The sequence below is a fragment of the Syngnathus acus genome, chromosome 21, assembly GCF_901709675.1.
Source record: "Syngnathus acus chromosome 21, fSynAcu1.2, whole genome shotgun sequence".
NCBI classification, from domain to species: domain Eukaryota; kingdom Metazoa; phylum Chordata; class Actinopteri; order Syngnathiformes; family Syngnathidae; genus Syngnathus; species Syngnathus acus.
The window spans coordinates 7,655,671-7,672,547 of NC_051105.1; the positions used below are offsets into that span (position 1 = coordinate 7,655,671).

Below are 16,877 nucleotides of genomic sequence, written 5' to 3' on the forward strand. Positions count from 1 at the left end.
CACATCTCAACATGTTGCCACACTCATGTAGTTAAGACAGCCAAAACAGGCCACAATTAGTGTCAATGAAAAATGACCAATTGTTAAGGCAGAAAGAATGAGCACAGCTTTTGTACCGGATCTCATTTGATTGTGCAGATGTATAATGACTGCAAGTAATGACGCTTCACATTTCCATCTGAAGGATGGTTAAAGCCTTCGCCCAGCGAGTCATTTTGAAATCTCACAAGTGCTCTGTGGCTTGTAGCCCTGCTCATTCAAATGGCGGACTCGTACCATTTTCACAATGTAAAGCTGCAGAAATTTAATGGTAATGCTCACCTGAAATCAGAGACTAGTAAAAACTGTTCAAATATTTTAAAAGTATGGATGGTAATAAAAATTGGTAGCAATATTTCCTAAAAGTGAAAGCCATTTCTAATTTTGGTAGTGACACATGGAATCAACTTGTCTTCGCGAGCCACATAAAGTGATGTGGTGGGCCGTATCTGGCCCCCGGGCCTTAAGTTTGACACCTATGGTGTATCTGGTGGGACAGACAGATACATACATAAATGCATGTATACATACTACATATATATATAGTATAGGTGGCTACATGGATCGATTAATGGTGTGATTGATTTGGTCAGTTTCTATGACTTTAGATATCGCATTGAACCTGTTTTAGAATGAGTGCGTGTGTTTGTATGTGCACGATGTCTCGACGCACCCTGCTAAACGAGATAATGGGACGATGGCAGAGACTTTCAATGCGCGTAAATACGCACACACACACGGGCGCTCACACACAAGCGGGCGATTAGTGGCCTCCCGTGCAGCCAGTCAGAGAGCCTCAGCAGCCGGGGGTGGCTGAGGGATGCTGTGGGTGGTTGGTGGCGGCGGTGGCGGCGGCGGGGGGCGAGGCTACAACAACAGTCCCAGTCTTGCGACATCCTCTCTCTCGAGAGAGAGAGAGCACACGCGCGTTTCGGACCGGAATCAGCGGGACAAAGCAGGGAAAGCATGGCTGTTTAGAACTTTGAACCTGCCATGCAGCTTAACTTTACAACGTGGTGCGCTGTTTTTGAGAGGTGAACGACGTCCGATTGGCAACATGTGTCATCCGAAATATTAGGCAGCTCTCCCGGAGTGTCGAGTCCCCCAACTCTTATTCCCCCCTCTCAGTGATGGAATGAAGACGAAGCCTATCATGGATGATAAATCCAGCAAGCTCATCCTGGTTCCTATCCTGGCTGTGCTTTTTGTCACGATAGGTTACCAGTACATATGTCCCGCCGGCAGTCATTCGTGTCCGCTGAAAAACGGAGATGCGCCGCGGGGAGTGAGCCTGCTCTCCGCCGGCTATCAGGACGGGGACGATTTCGCGGACCAGGACTTGGAGGACGACAGCCCTGCCAAGCTCCCGTCCCAGTTCAACTTCACGCAACGAGACCTGGACCGACGCGTGGAGTTCAACATGAAAGGGGACGACGTCATCGTGTTCCTGCACATCCAGAAGACCGGCGGCACCACGTTCGGCCGGCACCTGGTGAGGAATATCCGCCTGGAGCAGCCGTGCGACTGCAAGGCCGGCCAGAAGAAGTGCACCTGCCACCGGCCGGGCAAGGACGAGTCGTGGCTCTTCTCTCGCTTCTCGACGGGATGGAGCTGCGGGCTGCACGCCGACTGGACCGAGCTGACTAACTGCGTGCCTGTCATCATGGATAAGAAGGAGGTCCAGAGGAATAAAAGGTAAAGCAGAAAAGAACTACACATGCACGCACATTTCCCAAAACGTCTTTGAGAGCACAGCTCAACATTAAAAAAAAAGTGCTTTATAAATTCAATATTTGATATTTTATTACAGTCAAGTCAGGTACTGCCTGCACTATTCTTTACCTGGCCCAACAAGTATTTACATTATCAAGAGTCCTGCATTAAAAATATAATCTAAAACAGATATTCGTTGAAAAATAGACGATCATATATATTATACATGTAAATATTTGTTAAGTGATTAAATTCATTTGCGGAAAGTAAGTCATTGGTCATTGACGACGTAACTGTCGGTGTGATTGTGAATGAATGGTCATTTATGCAGATAAGCGGTGCATAAATTAGTTGAACAAACAATAACATTTCAAAAATATTTTAAGTTTATTTTCATGAATGACCTGCCCCATCTGTCTCAGTGAACACAAAAGTTTGCCCCTCCCTGATCTAGTAAAATTTGGAAAACTTTCACATAAGACACCAATGATCCAATAATTGCAACCAATCACTGTGCAATCAGGGTTTTTCTTTTTTTCTTTTCTTTTTTTGAGGGGGTGAATACCTGCAACCTGAGAGAAAAAGCAGCCTTTCACACTCAGCTTGCAACCTATAAATAGACGAAAGGTTCTGGTCCTTGTGTGCTCATCAGTCCCACACAATGAGGCTCTGTCTAGAGCTGGGCCCGCTAATGTTATTCCATTGCTGCTGCAGTCTGGCCCATTAACCAACTGTATACGGGATCCCCTCTCAGTGATGTTATTTGCCAAGATGTGTTTAAGCACCCCCAGTGTTTACTTTAATGGCCAATACATCCCCGCTCTCTGCTTGCACAATTGTTTTGAGAGGCTCTACATCCCCAACACACAGACTCACTGAACTATGATACAAAAAAAAATAAAAAAATAGGTCCCTCTAATGTCTCCTTTAGCCTGGTATGAGGTGAAATGTGTCAGTGTTTTTTTTAATGTTATGCGTTTTCTTCTAAAAATGGGCATGTTAGTTATTTTATTCAGCTCCAGAGTACCAGGAATTCATTTGAGGTAAGTCTATTTATACTGATTCATTTTACAATATTTCAAACCATTTTTACCTAAAATGATGTGTTCAATATAATCTACTGAATATATATGTATATTGAAATCTTATCACACAATATCAAAGCTGCAAACACGATTTAATGGGCAGCATGACAACTCCTTGTAAGAATCATCACAGTGTGACACTGCCACGCTTCGCCCACATAAAATGGCATAGACCAAAAAAATAAATAAAAAATTCTCACTGGGGCTCATTTTGGCCAATCCCCAAGTGGAGTTTGTCAAAGTATGAGTCTCAGAATCCCCCTTGAAATAGTTGTTTCAAACCCAAATGGCCCACTTCATGTTCAATTTCTGCCATGGGTCCTTGAGACTATTTTGTTCTTTATGGTACACATGTCCATGCAATTTTGTGTGGATTGTTGAAATTGGTGCTTCAGAACATCAGAACTGTGAGGCAGACAAGAAACACATACTGCCACAATCAGTTGAAGTGCTTCTGTAAAGATTCATAAGCCCAAAAAGTTTGTAACAGTTTTTCTCTCAGCAGAACTGCAGTATGCTTTATTCAGTGGATCTGCAAGTCTTTAAAAAGCACTACACATTAGGCTAGTCATAAGACGACGCATTAAAGCTGCATCAGTCCGAGTTATCTCCTCAAAACGTAGCTACATGGGCGCATATCAGATTAGGAGTGGGTGGGGGTGGGAAAGCACTGCCGGAAATCTTTGCAAGGCGGCGAGAATTTCCCATCTCTTGTTTTGGAAGCTACAATCGCACGCTGATGTATTAAAAAAAAAAAAGGGAAAGAAAGAAAGAAAGAAAACAGGCGGGCATGATTTATTTCTACTGCGCCAAGTGTGTTTCCTCCACTCAGAAAAGTGCTCAGTGGATGCGACAGCTCTTCATTTCACAGCTGCAGCATCCACTCTGCGCTCACAGTCCTCCCAGCCCCCGTGTACTCAAATCCCACCGCGTCCATTCTGAGGCCATCCTTCCTCCTCTTCCTCATCCGGGACACATTATGAGATGACTAATAGCTTTATGCACATATTACCTTTAGTACATCAGCATATTTTGCCGCAAAGCCTTAATTAAAGATTCTTCAATTATAATATTTCTTGCAAGGGGTTTTTATTTACTTAACAGCAGAAAGTATGAGGCTGCTAATTGAGGGTTAAGTGTTTGTGTCAGCTTTACAGTGGCATGTTGTATCAGCCTTAAGATCACAAGTGCGACGCTACTAAATAAAAAAAATTTCCAGTGGGGGAAAAGATGGCTTTTATTAGAGGTGTTGTGTTTGATTCCGCAGTATTTATTAGCGCCGACACAAATAGTAAATCAGGGCTGTCACTATCAACATTTTTTAGAATTGACTATTCTATCAATTAATCTATGATTGGAAAAAAATATTTTTGTATTACAAAACCATTTGTTTTATTCACTGAATTTTATTGTTCATTTGATTAGTGTTACAGGGGGAAAAAAACAACAAATAAGGAAAATCACACGAGGGGGTTTGATGACCTTTTTGGACATTTTTAAATCTGATTCGGTCATTGTTTTCCAAAAGCAAATGTCTTTTTGGTTAGCCAAAGTCAAAATCAGTCTGCTTTCATGAATAATTACTGTCGGCCAAACGATTACTCGATTATTTAAAGTTTTCGATTAATTTGATACTCGATTAGCGGTCGATGAATCAATATATTTTGCAATACAGTCAAGGCTAAAATTTCCACTCGTTTTGTTTCACCTCGTAGACACATTTGCAACAACCACATTTTGATTCTGACCTCTCATATTGACACCTCTGCAACTAATGCCTCATGAGACGGAAGTGAGTCGGAGGTTGAGTGTGGGTGCAAAAAGGCACGTGAAAGTGCCTCCACCTTTACCGCAATGTATTGGCCTTTACTGCCCGGACACGGCCGAGCTGGCCGAGCTGGCGGCCCGGCCCGGAAAAGGTCAGGCGTGACACAAATGATCAGTGTGTATATCGTGGCTCTTCTTGAGTGGGCTGTCTATCAGCGGGGAATCAGAGCAGTAAGTTTCACTTCAAGTTTATTTGTTATTGGCCTTAAAAAAAAAAAATATGTAAAATGCTCATTAGACACGTTCTTGTTCCTTATACATAATGAATGCTTAACTCGAGAACAAAGCCACAACCTGAATACAAGACATGACAGCAGTGCAATGTGAATAGTAATGTCGTCCGCAGTTTCTGTAATTCCCTACGATATTTTCGTTTCTCGGTGCTGCTCTTTCCTCGACTCCTGAAAATATCCATCACTTTAATGTTTACAAGGTTACCGCCGAAGTAAAGGACCGTTATTACTTACATGCCTCAGCAGTGATGCGTCCTAATCTTTTGCTAAATAAAATCTCTCCTAATATTTTATTCATAATAATTGATGCGGAGAGGAGCTCCATTTACTGTGTAGTAGTTTCAACTTACGACTCCGATTGTTAAATCATGCATGTCTGTTCGCCAGAGCTAACCGTGGCGTTCACTGTTGGCCTCCTTCCTCTCATCACGGCGGCGAATAAAGCTAGCATTGTTATTAAATCACTTTTAGTGCATTTAGCACAATTCAACGCAAGTTCTCCGGTTGAATGCAAGCCATCCTGGGATGCGGGAAAAACCTAGTGTATGATTTATTGAAAAAATATTTGCGAAGATTTGTGTATAGCAGCCAGCTACCCGATAAATTATCTGATAAACTAAAAATATAGACAATTTTTAAATGTATTGAAAACAATTCGCTTTCCAGAACTTTTAAATTGATGATGCACTTATCCCAATAATGGGATTTTATGTTTATTACGTGGTGATGAACCTTCGAAGATCTTGTCATTCCGGGAACCGGAGATTGCTTTTTTTGTGTGTGTGTGTGCGTCATTAATTCAACTCCTCATTGGTGGCACCTCTGAGCAGTAATCCAGTCTTGTTAATTAAACGCTACCTTTATTAACAAGGCAACATTAAAAGTGTATGTCAAGTACTCTTTCACGACAGAAGTGGCCTCATATTTATTTACTTAAAAAAGGACAATGCACATTAATCAACTTTATGCAATGTAAATGTGCCAGAGTTAGCTAAGTTAAGCTAACACCCTGCTAATGGCCTGTTAAAATCCCGCTTTTGTTACCATGACAACCTGTTGTGGAACTCAAGCATGCAATAAAATTACCCTACTTTAACTTTGTGACACTCTAGCTAAATATTTAGTCAAATTCGCAACCCTTGATGTGACTTTTGGGTTAACGATGAGCAACAAATCCAGTGAGTTTTTGTGGCGTTATTGGAGAGTCATTACCACTGCTGACTAATTGAACCTGTTATGTAACATTGAAGCAGGAAGCACTTAAGTGGTTTAGACGTACCAACATTGCCCTCCCAAACAATTGAAGCAATTTAAATGAATAAAAATACTCAAGAAACAAGTGGGCTATAATCTTTTTTTTTTTCCCTTGGCTACATGCACAACATCTTCACATTTACTTGATTAAATTACTCTATCATCAGTTTGAGTATTCCCATAGCAACCAAAACAAAAAGTGCTCTTTCTTGAAAGAAATGTTGAGTGAGGTTAAACGCGAAGCTGTCCATCAATTTAGCTAAGCGGTGTTTGAAAACAGCCCACTTCCATCATTGTAGTTTCTCAACCTACATTAAAGTAGTTTGTCTGGCCATTTATATTTTCTTTCCTTTCTTTCCACTTGAATTGAAAATGGGGAATTAGTGTCCCAGTTGTTCTGTTTGATATTTGAAGCACCAGGGAGCCCTGTGTGTCATCATCGCGCAATATTGTTCAGTCTGATTTTGTGGAATAGTTTTTTTGGTCTGTGCATCACAGGTGTATAGAAGTTGTTACGCTTGTGCCCCGGTGTCCATTTCCCTCGGGATGTGGTGTGGTTGGCGCTCGGAGTCTTACTTTAAAAGCCACTCTGTGTAATGAAAGCCGAGCAGCTTGCCAGATCAGGCTTGTAGGTACTGCGAGGCTGCTGTCAAAAATATTTGCTGGTCAGGCAAATATGAATCTCCAGATGTCTGATTCAGCTCTTACGGCGTGATTAAAGGATGGCATTTGGTCGAGTGGCTGGCTCCAGTCACATTTTTCTCTTTCACTTAAGGTTTGTATACAGTTCCATTGAAATGACTTTTTTTTTTTTTAATTAAACATAAAATAATCAAGGATCTTTTTTTTTTTGTTCACACACAGATAATGAGTTGGCTTGAGAATTTCATTTCCATGTCGCTCTCATTTTTGACATTTTTCTGGTGGACATTGTGGTATGAACGTGCGGTAAAAGATGTGAAGACGCATCTCTGGGGGCCGAATTAGTTCTGGCAGCACATGTATTTCTTCGTGGAGGCCACATACAGTATTCAAAGGCGCCTTGTTAAAAGGGATGGGCAGGTCGTCGGGAGATTCTAATGTCAACATTTAGAACAGTAAAAATGTATTTATTTATCAGGCAGTTCTTTGCTTTTCACCATTTTGTTAGGTGTTTAAAGTGCTCAACACCTGTATTTGTGCTTGCTTTTTTTTTTTTTAATATTCAGAACCTAGGCTATTACCGTGGAGAAAGATAGAAGCGATGCCTCCAGCAATTAAAAAAAAACCAGGAATACAAGGCCACTTTAGTGCTCTCCATTTGAAAGCGCCTTCTTCCTTCTGATATGACGTCATGAGCCTTCAAATGCATCATCTGAAGGCTGCAGCCGCTAAACTGGGACTGCAATAGCTTCAAACAACAAGGACACTGACGAGGATCCATCAAAAATGGACGTGAAGGAATTACAATTAGCTTATTCATGCAGACTAGCAGCAGATGGTACCAGACAAGGACAGGCAAGGAGATAATTGGCTGACATAGGACGGCGAGGGCAAGCCACAAACACCTGCTAAAGGTAATGACAGAGACAGAGTGACAGATGCAGGGGAGATAAACCCAAAGAGTTGGCAGAACGCGAGCGGCCGGGCACAAGAGGGCAAGACTCCAACGACCCAACCCGCTAGTCATGCAGCCGGTAGTGTGAAATCACACGTCACGACTTTCCTGCTACTTTATATCTCTCTATTCTTTGAATCTGTGTTATTTCATCCAGCGTGAACCGCAAGCTCCCTCTGATAGCGTCTTTTGATCAGACATCACCCAGAAACGGAGCTAAAAGCAGACCATCCCGAGCCGCTCACATTGATCTTGTTAAATATAGTCATCAGTAGATGGGAATGAGTCAGCTAGTGCAGTGATTCAAACATTCGCTGGTTAATGTCCCCAAGAGTCCTGTTTGGTGGCTGAGCGGTTTAAATGCTCTTATTAACATGGGGGCAATTAACTTTGGCTCTGTTTGCCTCTAATTGGCAAAAGAACATTCTCGTTCCCTGCCTGAAATAGTCCATAAAAAGCTATCATGCAAAATTAGATTTATAAAGTAAATTCTCCCAATATTGCTGAGGTGGAGTGGCTTCATCAGCAAGTTCATTATTACGACCTCGCTGCCCTGCCCTGATATGTGTGCTCTCCTGTGATCGCCGTCTTTTTAATCACAAAACTCAATCTAAAGGCGGAGTCGACTTCTTTTTCTTGCCATATTCAACAGAGACGACAAAAATGGCAGCAGAGCTTGGCGGTAATAGTGATACCTGCGAGGCTTGAAAAAGGCAAGAAGAAGTGACTGTGGATTTGATTTATTGTAACAACCCGGAGAAAGGTCATCTGTCCTTATCTGGGGCGGGCTGGTGACAGAAAGTGCGGAGAGGCGAGCCGGGGCTCACGCTATCCCGCCATTTGGATTCAGCGGTCGACTGAGCAGGAAACTCACTTTAAAGCCCAGCTCGAGTCACCTTCATACGGAGTCTAATCTCCCGTATGGGCTGTGCCGCTACGGTATCTTTTGACAGGATAAAGTCTCTTCATGCTGTAGGCTGTGGCGGCCGGAAATCTGTCGCCTTATGTAAACGCCGTCTGATTGAATGAAGGTCCCTTCGCCATATTGTGCATCAGAGATTCTAAGAACTGACCACAGCAGCTTTACCCTTGAATTTCATCCTATTTTATGGCGCTTTTAATTCATCTGATTGCCCATCCATTTTCTTTAGCACTTGTTCTCATTAGGGTCATGGCTGAGCTGGAGACCGTCCCAGCAGACTTTGATGGAGGCACACCCATTGATCCTCAGTCAGTTGCAGAGGATGACCATGATTATTGACTGGTTCAGTTCAAATTGAATTTTAACATCTATAGCCGTCAATGGCAGTGAATGATTTCAAGGATTCTGTTACCGTTTTTTTCCGTGTATAATACGCCCCCATGTATAATACGCACCCTAACAATGGCATGTTGATGCTGGAAAAAAGCCTGTACCCATGTATAATACGCACCCAATTTTTTTTTTTTTTTTTAATTTTTTTTTTTTTTTTTTTTTTTTTAAGTCCCAATGATCGTCACACACGCAGGGAGGCAATGGGTCCCATTTTTATAGTCTTTGGTATGGTCTTAACTAGGCTGGATGTATTTTTTTTGTTGGCGTTGATTTCTCCGACTGCCCGTAAGGCACCACCGCGATCAGATGAAAAGAGAGGAAAGTGACGTGCGGACATGTGAAAAAGGCGGCTCTGTATGGGAGAGACGTTGAAGAGGAATAATAACACCCTTGGAAACCAAAACTTGCCCCTCGTCGTGACTCGGAGCCGCAACAAATGTTTCGGATTTGTGTAGGGTACATTGTGACAGCAAACGAGCAGGTGATCGAGCAAGCGTCTGATACGAGAGCATTGCGTTCGTATGGAGCGTGTTTGAAGTGAACAGCAGAGACGAAAGGAACAAGGCAAAGTGTTGTGAAATAAAATATTACCTGTAATACGCATTTTGTTATTTGCTGATTGTATTAAGCTATCACATTCATTGTCAGTCAAGAAGAGAAGAGGACTATTATCCCTTCTTTGACGAAATGACCAGAGCACAGTACAAACACACTATTGTTCTTTCGGTATTTATTCAACCCACATTCTTTCACAACATGACAAGAAGAGAACAATACATAAATCAATACTCGTACCAGTACCATGATTTTCTTAAAAAAAAAAAAAAAAAAAAAAAAAAAAATAATTTTTTTTTAAAAATTTAAAAAAAATTGTACCCATGTATAATGCGCACTCCAGATTTTAGGACAATAAATTAGTTAAATTTTGCGTATTATACACGGAAAAAAACGGTAGTTGCGTTTAGCTAAATTGAATCAAGCATAATTTGTAGACTGGCAATAATACAGAAGTTTGGAACATTCATTTCATCGCATTTGTACGTTTCACTGATCGTTTGTTAATTTTCTTCTTGTTAATGAGCTTTTTTTTTGTTGTTGTTGTTGATGGTAAAACGTGTCATTTCTCACTGGAGAACTATCATCCATCTCTGTGGATGCCTTTCATTGCATTCACACTTCAATTGACTAGTGTAAATTGGGTCCCTGGTCACAGTGTGATGAATAAAGTCAGGAAAGAAAACAAAATCGTGTCTCAACAAGAAATGAAATTGATGCGTGCTGAGGTGGAACACACAGCGCTTAAATATGTAAGTACACGCTTCAGGACGATAACTGGGCCAAATTTGAACATTTTCTTTTGAGCAAAGGCTCCATTCTCAGATCCTGAGTGATAGTGTGGGGTGTGTTGAGGGATTTTTACTTTGAGATTTGCTTGGAACATTTTGGTAGGGATGTCTATTATTATTATTATTATTATTTTATTATTATTAATGATAATAATAATATTTATAATTATAAATGTATCTTTGTGGTCAACACAGAGGCAGGTTGAGCCACACTCCACCATTGTAATGGAAAAAAAAAATAACAATAGCCAAAATTAGGACAATCACTGTCAACGTTTGCCGGGCACAAATAGAGAAACAACTGGAAAGAATTCTGGCAAAGTGCGTTTGACTCCAAGGAGGGTTACTTTCAATTGGAAAACTTGTCATTTTTCGTTTCCATTTGGAATATATCTTTTGTGTCACCAGTCCTGGAGCTTCTCTGACACACTTGGTACGTGTTGCCATTCAGCACATCATAAGAGCACCGCCAAGCGTGCAGCGGCTCTCTTCAGGTGCCCGCGAGGTAGAGCTTTAAATCCCACTCACAAATCCAGGGATCAGTCGGGCTCTCATCATGCTCAAATGGATAGTCGCTTTGGCTTCATTCATCACGCCACGAGAGACGCCTCCTCCTCCGATGTTTTCCAGCCGCAACCGCCAGCCTGTTTACTCTCTCTCCGGGAGGCTGGTGGGAGGAAATTGTCCTCCCTTTGTAATGTCGGGCATGTCTGTGAATCCTAACAAGTTCCACGAAAAGGAACAATGCAAAGTTGTTACTTTTGCACGCCGGCAGCAAATGGCCTTTCGCTCCTTGCAGGTGTCATCAAGAATGCAATTTGTTAAATATTTCAAGATGGAGAATGTAGCCATACATATTAACAGCAAGTGACATGAATTAGAATTGATTCACATTATGACGGGCCTATAAAGGGCAGCGTATAGCAAAAGGTAGTTAGAGTGCTTGCAGAAGGCGATGTGGGGTGCCAACATGACTAATGGGCCTAACCTGGATCTATCGACTCGCACACAAAAATACTGGAGGATTGATTGGGCTGCTTATACCGCTGCCGCAATCTCACCATCAATGATATGCTTCCTCTTGTGTTTGTCAAGTCGCCGCTGCTCTTTTTTGGAAAAATATGGCTCTTATTATCAAGTCTGATCATGTCCGATGCTCACCTTCATATTCAACCTGCTTCATCACCTCTACATAGAGATAACAGATGGTTATTTTCTTTCCCGTTATTGAACGTGCTTGTTCGTATGTGGCTCATTGTTTGATGATTTCATGCTGGTTGACCGGGTTAGTTGGGAGTAAGACACAAGGAGACAGTGGAATACCAGAACAGTTATAACTTAAAATGTCTTAAGCTTTTCACCTCTGGGAGCAACTAGCTAAAAGCTAACGAGAAGCATGCAAGTGACTAGAGAGGTTACATTTGTATTTATTTGTTATTTCACAACCAAACACGTTAGCAAAACTAAAGCTAACGAGTAGCATGCAAGTGACTCGAGAGGTTACATCTGTATTTTTTTATTTCACAACCAAACACGTTAATGACTTAGAATATTCATGAAGCAACTACAAAACCCCCTAGATGCTCCACAAACACCTGCTCGAGCTCCACCTCACGTGCAAACCTAATGAGAACAAGCGCCACTATATAGAAAACAGATAAATAGATACTTTAACTCCATAATCGACCGAGGAAGTCAAATGCCTTATTTAAAAGCAGCCTCGCGGTCATATCCGCTTCCCTCCGATCCTAACGGAGAGCGTTGAACATTGAACATCTGCTCTCACTCAAGACCGTGGGGTCCATGCAGATGATTGATTCAGGCGCAGTGAGGAGGCGAAAAGAGGCGAGCCCGGAAGGTGATGGTGGTGGTGAGCGGAGATATAGCGCTTGGGGCTATGTCCGTTAATCATACTGTATTACCACACAGTCGGCATTTATCACCAAACACCAAAGGCTCGTGCTCCACGGGGAACACTGGAACCAATCTCACCGCTTACACACAATCCATCCCGGCCTAAAGAAAAAGTAGCATTGTTGGTCGCAACCGCATCCATTAATTCTGTGACAAGGGGATGTTGCCAAAAAAGTAAAAGTTAAAGTCAAAGAGCAGAGTGGAGAAAGAGTACTTTAGAGGCCTATTTTTACTTTATCCACCGGCGCACCAGCAGGGAGTGCAAACATTTGGAATTAACCCAGAGTTGTCGGAGATGAAGGAGCCCCTCTGGTCAAACAACGTAAATCTCGACGTGCTTGTTTAAGGTACCAAAGAGACGATTGAAAGGAGTGTTCACATGACAAAGAGTCAATTGGCGCTTTCCCTTAAAGACAAATGGAGGCTTTGATTTACTTCTCACTCAAAGTGCAGCGATATATGACTTGACTAACCTCAAACGTAACAAAAAATATTCATTCACTTCATCATTTAGTATTGGAAATTTACACATGTATTAATTAAGATGCTCTATTGTGCCATCAGTTTATTTGTTTTTGTCAAAAAAAAAAAAGTGTGGTGACACAAAAAAAACAGTCAAACAGTAACATCTGATGGATTTTTTTTTTTTGCAATATGCTGAAGAAAAGACAACATCCACTAAAATACATTTCAGTAAAATAGTGCTCACAATTCAAATTCCCCAGGATGACACAATTTGGAATTCTGCAAAAAATTCCAGCAAAAATATTTTGGGGAGGTCATCATGTGTCTGCTTATGGTACACACACAACAGTTCTAGTGACAGCAGGTATTCTTTTCTCTTTATTTATTTTCTTTCCAACTTTGGCTGACTGAGCACCAGCATGCCAACCCTAACGTTCACAAGGACTTGAAAAGCGTTCTGCCTTGTGATTTTTGCATCAATGGACCAGATGGTTTTGTCTCCTAGTTTGCTTTTGGGACAGATGGATCCACAACGGTTCAATATGAATCCAATTGAACCTTCCAAATCGTATACAATCCATTCTGTGATCTTGGTCGACCTCTGGTTTGTTCGATTGACGCATTGGGGTGAATTCGATTTTCAATCGTTCCTTTGTATTGTCAAAACTGCTGCCATCGTGAAATCAATACAACCCAGTTGAATGTGGATTTTCTCTTTGTCCACGTCAAATGCGAGTGACTTGAACTTCCTACGTGCCATTTTTGTTCTTTTTCCTCACTGAGGTGTTTGTCATGTCATTAAATCAATAGACATGTGAAATAGCCCAATTTGAATGTGAGAGTGTTAAAACACCTCCGTAGAGACACATGACATTCATCCTGATTAGTAGCCGCGGGATTGCGCTCACAGCGACTTGTACGGTGAGCCTCCATAATGGCTTCCACAGCAGGACGGAGGTTTTAAAAAGCAGTGAAATAATGTTCCTCTGGTACATTTCGGCGAGGAATTGCCAAGTACTTGGATGGTTTTTGTCACCGTCATAATCCGTTGTTGCGCAGATGTTTGTGTTCGCTGTTCGTTTACACCCCGTTCTTTATTGGTGCCATATATTTGCTTAATTGCCATTTGTAATTTCTCTTACGCAAGCAGCAAACTGGCTTTATTGCGACTAGTGTTTTATTATGGTGCCCCTGTAGTTTATTAATTACAATCACCGCGTGACGTTTATTCTGCTAATATTTGGCTTCCGGGGCCTTGTCTGATATGATTGCGCATGGATGTGCAATCAGCAACAAGTTCGGCCCGCAGAGAGTCCATGTTGGCCAGACCTTAATGCTGGGACGGAGGGAGGGGGCGGGGCATAGCGCATCTACCGACACTGCCGCGAGACCCTCGTACAAAAAACGAGTTCTGTTTATCAACAGCTTTGATGAGTGTTTTATCACATTACAAAGACAAATAACACCCAGGCAAGGGGAACAACTTTTTTTTTTTTTTTAATTTATGCGCGCAATCACAACAATTAACGAATGCTCAAAGTCAAAGCTGTCCAACCAAGATCAAATCCAATCCATTCGGGGACGCTGGTCAGCCTATCAACATAAACCACAGGAAATAATGAAAATGGAAATAATCCACTCCAAGGTGAAATTGTCACTGACATCATACACATCTTATTTCCCCCCCCCATTAAATTGATTCATTAATTTTTTTCTCTTTTCATTTTCTAGCAACATGCACAGATTCAATCAACTGTGCTGGCGTTTCACGTTGTCATTCTTCTCTGTTCTGGAGGCATATTTTCCTGAATCACATGACCGCTGTGTTCAATTATTCTGATTCCTCACACTGCCATGAGAGGCTTGAGTTCCTTGTAGCATAATGAATCGCCCCTCTTCTTGACATGTCAGACAGGCCGTCCAGCAATATATATTCATGTCTGCTAGTGGACACGGAGCCACCAGGAGGGTGGTCCTGCCCTGTCACCACCAGCTGCTGATGTGCACTGGAGGGAAGAGAGTGACATTTAATCGTATGAGGTGGGCCGTCCCCAAAAGCTCCGCTTTGTAGAAATACGATGTCCTCAACAGTCACAATATTAGGTACAGCCAAAGCAGATTTTTCTCCTATGGGATCGAGAGGTACGCTCAATGCGAGTCGAGCAAAGGGTTAAAGACATCAGCGAGCTTCTATCTCCCCCGACGCAGTCAGGGGAGACAAACAACAAAATCAATACTCCCACTCTCGACAGTTCACGACGAGGGTCTCCCCTGACGCTTCGCCTCGGTCTGTCACAGTCACTCCTTCAAGTGGGAAGTGCTGACAAGGTGGGTGTCGGAGGGGACGACGAGAATCTTGTTCAGCACCACAGACAGCTCCCCACAATTTCTTCGGCTGGATTTGCACTGTGGAGTTCATACAGAGATTTTTTTTTTTTTTAAATCTTAAACGACACAGTCGGGATATGCATCATGACAGTTCAAAAAGGGATAAAAAACAGAATCTGATGTCTACAGATCAGAATCCCACGTTGAGAAAAAGATGATTTTTAACAGATAGCTGCAAATGCCCTCTTTGAAGCAGCAGCATGGACAAGTTCCAAAAATGCTACATTTGTCCTTTAAATATGCAAACAGTTCTTTTATGTTGAACATTTGAAGGCATTTTTTCTATTTATCAAATGTCAATCGTGATACACATTGATATAAAACCTCGCCTCAAATCCGCGTTGAAATAATCCCAAATCTGTGTTGTATTGACTAACAGTCAAATTGTTTTCTGTTTCACCCCAAGCCTGATATCATTTCTATGTCACTCGAGATGTAATGTAAATAGAAATAGACAGTCCAAAAAAATCTATTTGGTTGCAGGCCTTTTATTTGTTCAAATGTTAGATGTAATCCAAACAACAAATGAGTCCTACAAGACTCGATTGAGCTCTTCGGAGTGTGTAAGCAACTGACAAATTATGTGCGAGGCCCTTTTAGTATGGCATGAGCATTACACTGATTACTTTGTGAGCTATACTAATATGCACTTGCCTCAAAGATGTATGACCAGAATTACATGCTTTCCTTGTACAGCTTTTTAAACGACTGCATAAAATAAATGAGCCAGTTTCCCCATTTACATTTACTGTCAGATTTTTTTGACAGTGGAGGCCTGTTATATTTTATAACACATCTGGATTCGGTCGCAGCTGCAGGTGAGTCATTTTAGAGTTCACAAAGGGCAAAAAAAGTTTCATTTAAAATGCAATATTTCAAATTAGTCATCAGGGTTGAATTGTGTGAATTGACATGTATTTACAGCAAGCGTCAGTTCTTCAGCTCAGCGTTTGTCGATTTAGGAGAGTAAAAGGAAGCGCAGTTGAATAATTAGAATCTGACAGCTGGAGGGCTGTCCAGGGATTTTCTTGTTTGTTTCCCATCCATTTTAAATAAACTTTGCTCTACTAGGAGTTCAGTAAAGTAGCTGCTGCTATAGGCCACATTGTTCATTTTAAATGTCGCCATTTGTTAAAAAAAAAAAATAATAATAATAATTGAAGCAATCATTCAATGCAGCCCAAAACGGAACGCTGTTGTAAAGTAAAAGAATGAAATTCTGAACAGGCAATTAGGTGTCAATTGTGTGTAGATGAACCATTATTGTCTGGAAGCAGTTTTTCAAAAGTGGCATTCTCTAGAGTTGTGAACATCACGATGCAAGCCTTTATGCAGTAATGCATCCATCCATTTTCTATACTGCTGGTGCTCATCGAGGCATAGTGTCTATTATCAGAAGGCCACTATTGGAGGAATTGGGATACATTTCTCAAAGGAATGGTGAGTTTCAGCATGCGTCCACAAGTAATTGTTTGCAAGGAGTGGAGGAAATGGAGTTGCAACCATCCCCTTTCCTTGAGACCAAATTCTAATACTTTCCCTAAATCCATTCCGTTTCGCTGCACTTTGTGAACCCAGCAGTCACAAAGGCCATATGGGCGGGCGGGGAATAAAAGCCCCAATCCTCAAACTCAGCAGCGTTTTTTGCCGCACTTCAGCAATGAAAGCCACAATGAAGCTGCCGGTGCTTTGCCACTTACA

General features: G+C 41.8%; 1 protein-coding gene across 1 annotated transcript in view; it reads left to right on the top strand.

Moving 5' to 3' along the window:
• The first annotated feature begins 857 nt into the window (after positions 1-857).
• The window catches only part of hs6st3b (heparan sulfate 6-O-sulfotransferase 3b), a 43,198-nt gene continuing 27,178 nt past the window's right edge, over positions 858-16,877 (top strand). Inside the window, exon 1 of the mRNA XM_037239857.1 lies at positions 858-1,734. Coding sequence (XP_037095752.1) covers positions 1,175-1,734 — 560 coding nt within the window. The 5' untranslated portion in view covers positions 858-1,174. The remainder of the gene's footprint in view (positions 1,735-16,877) is intronic.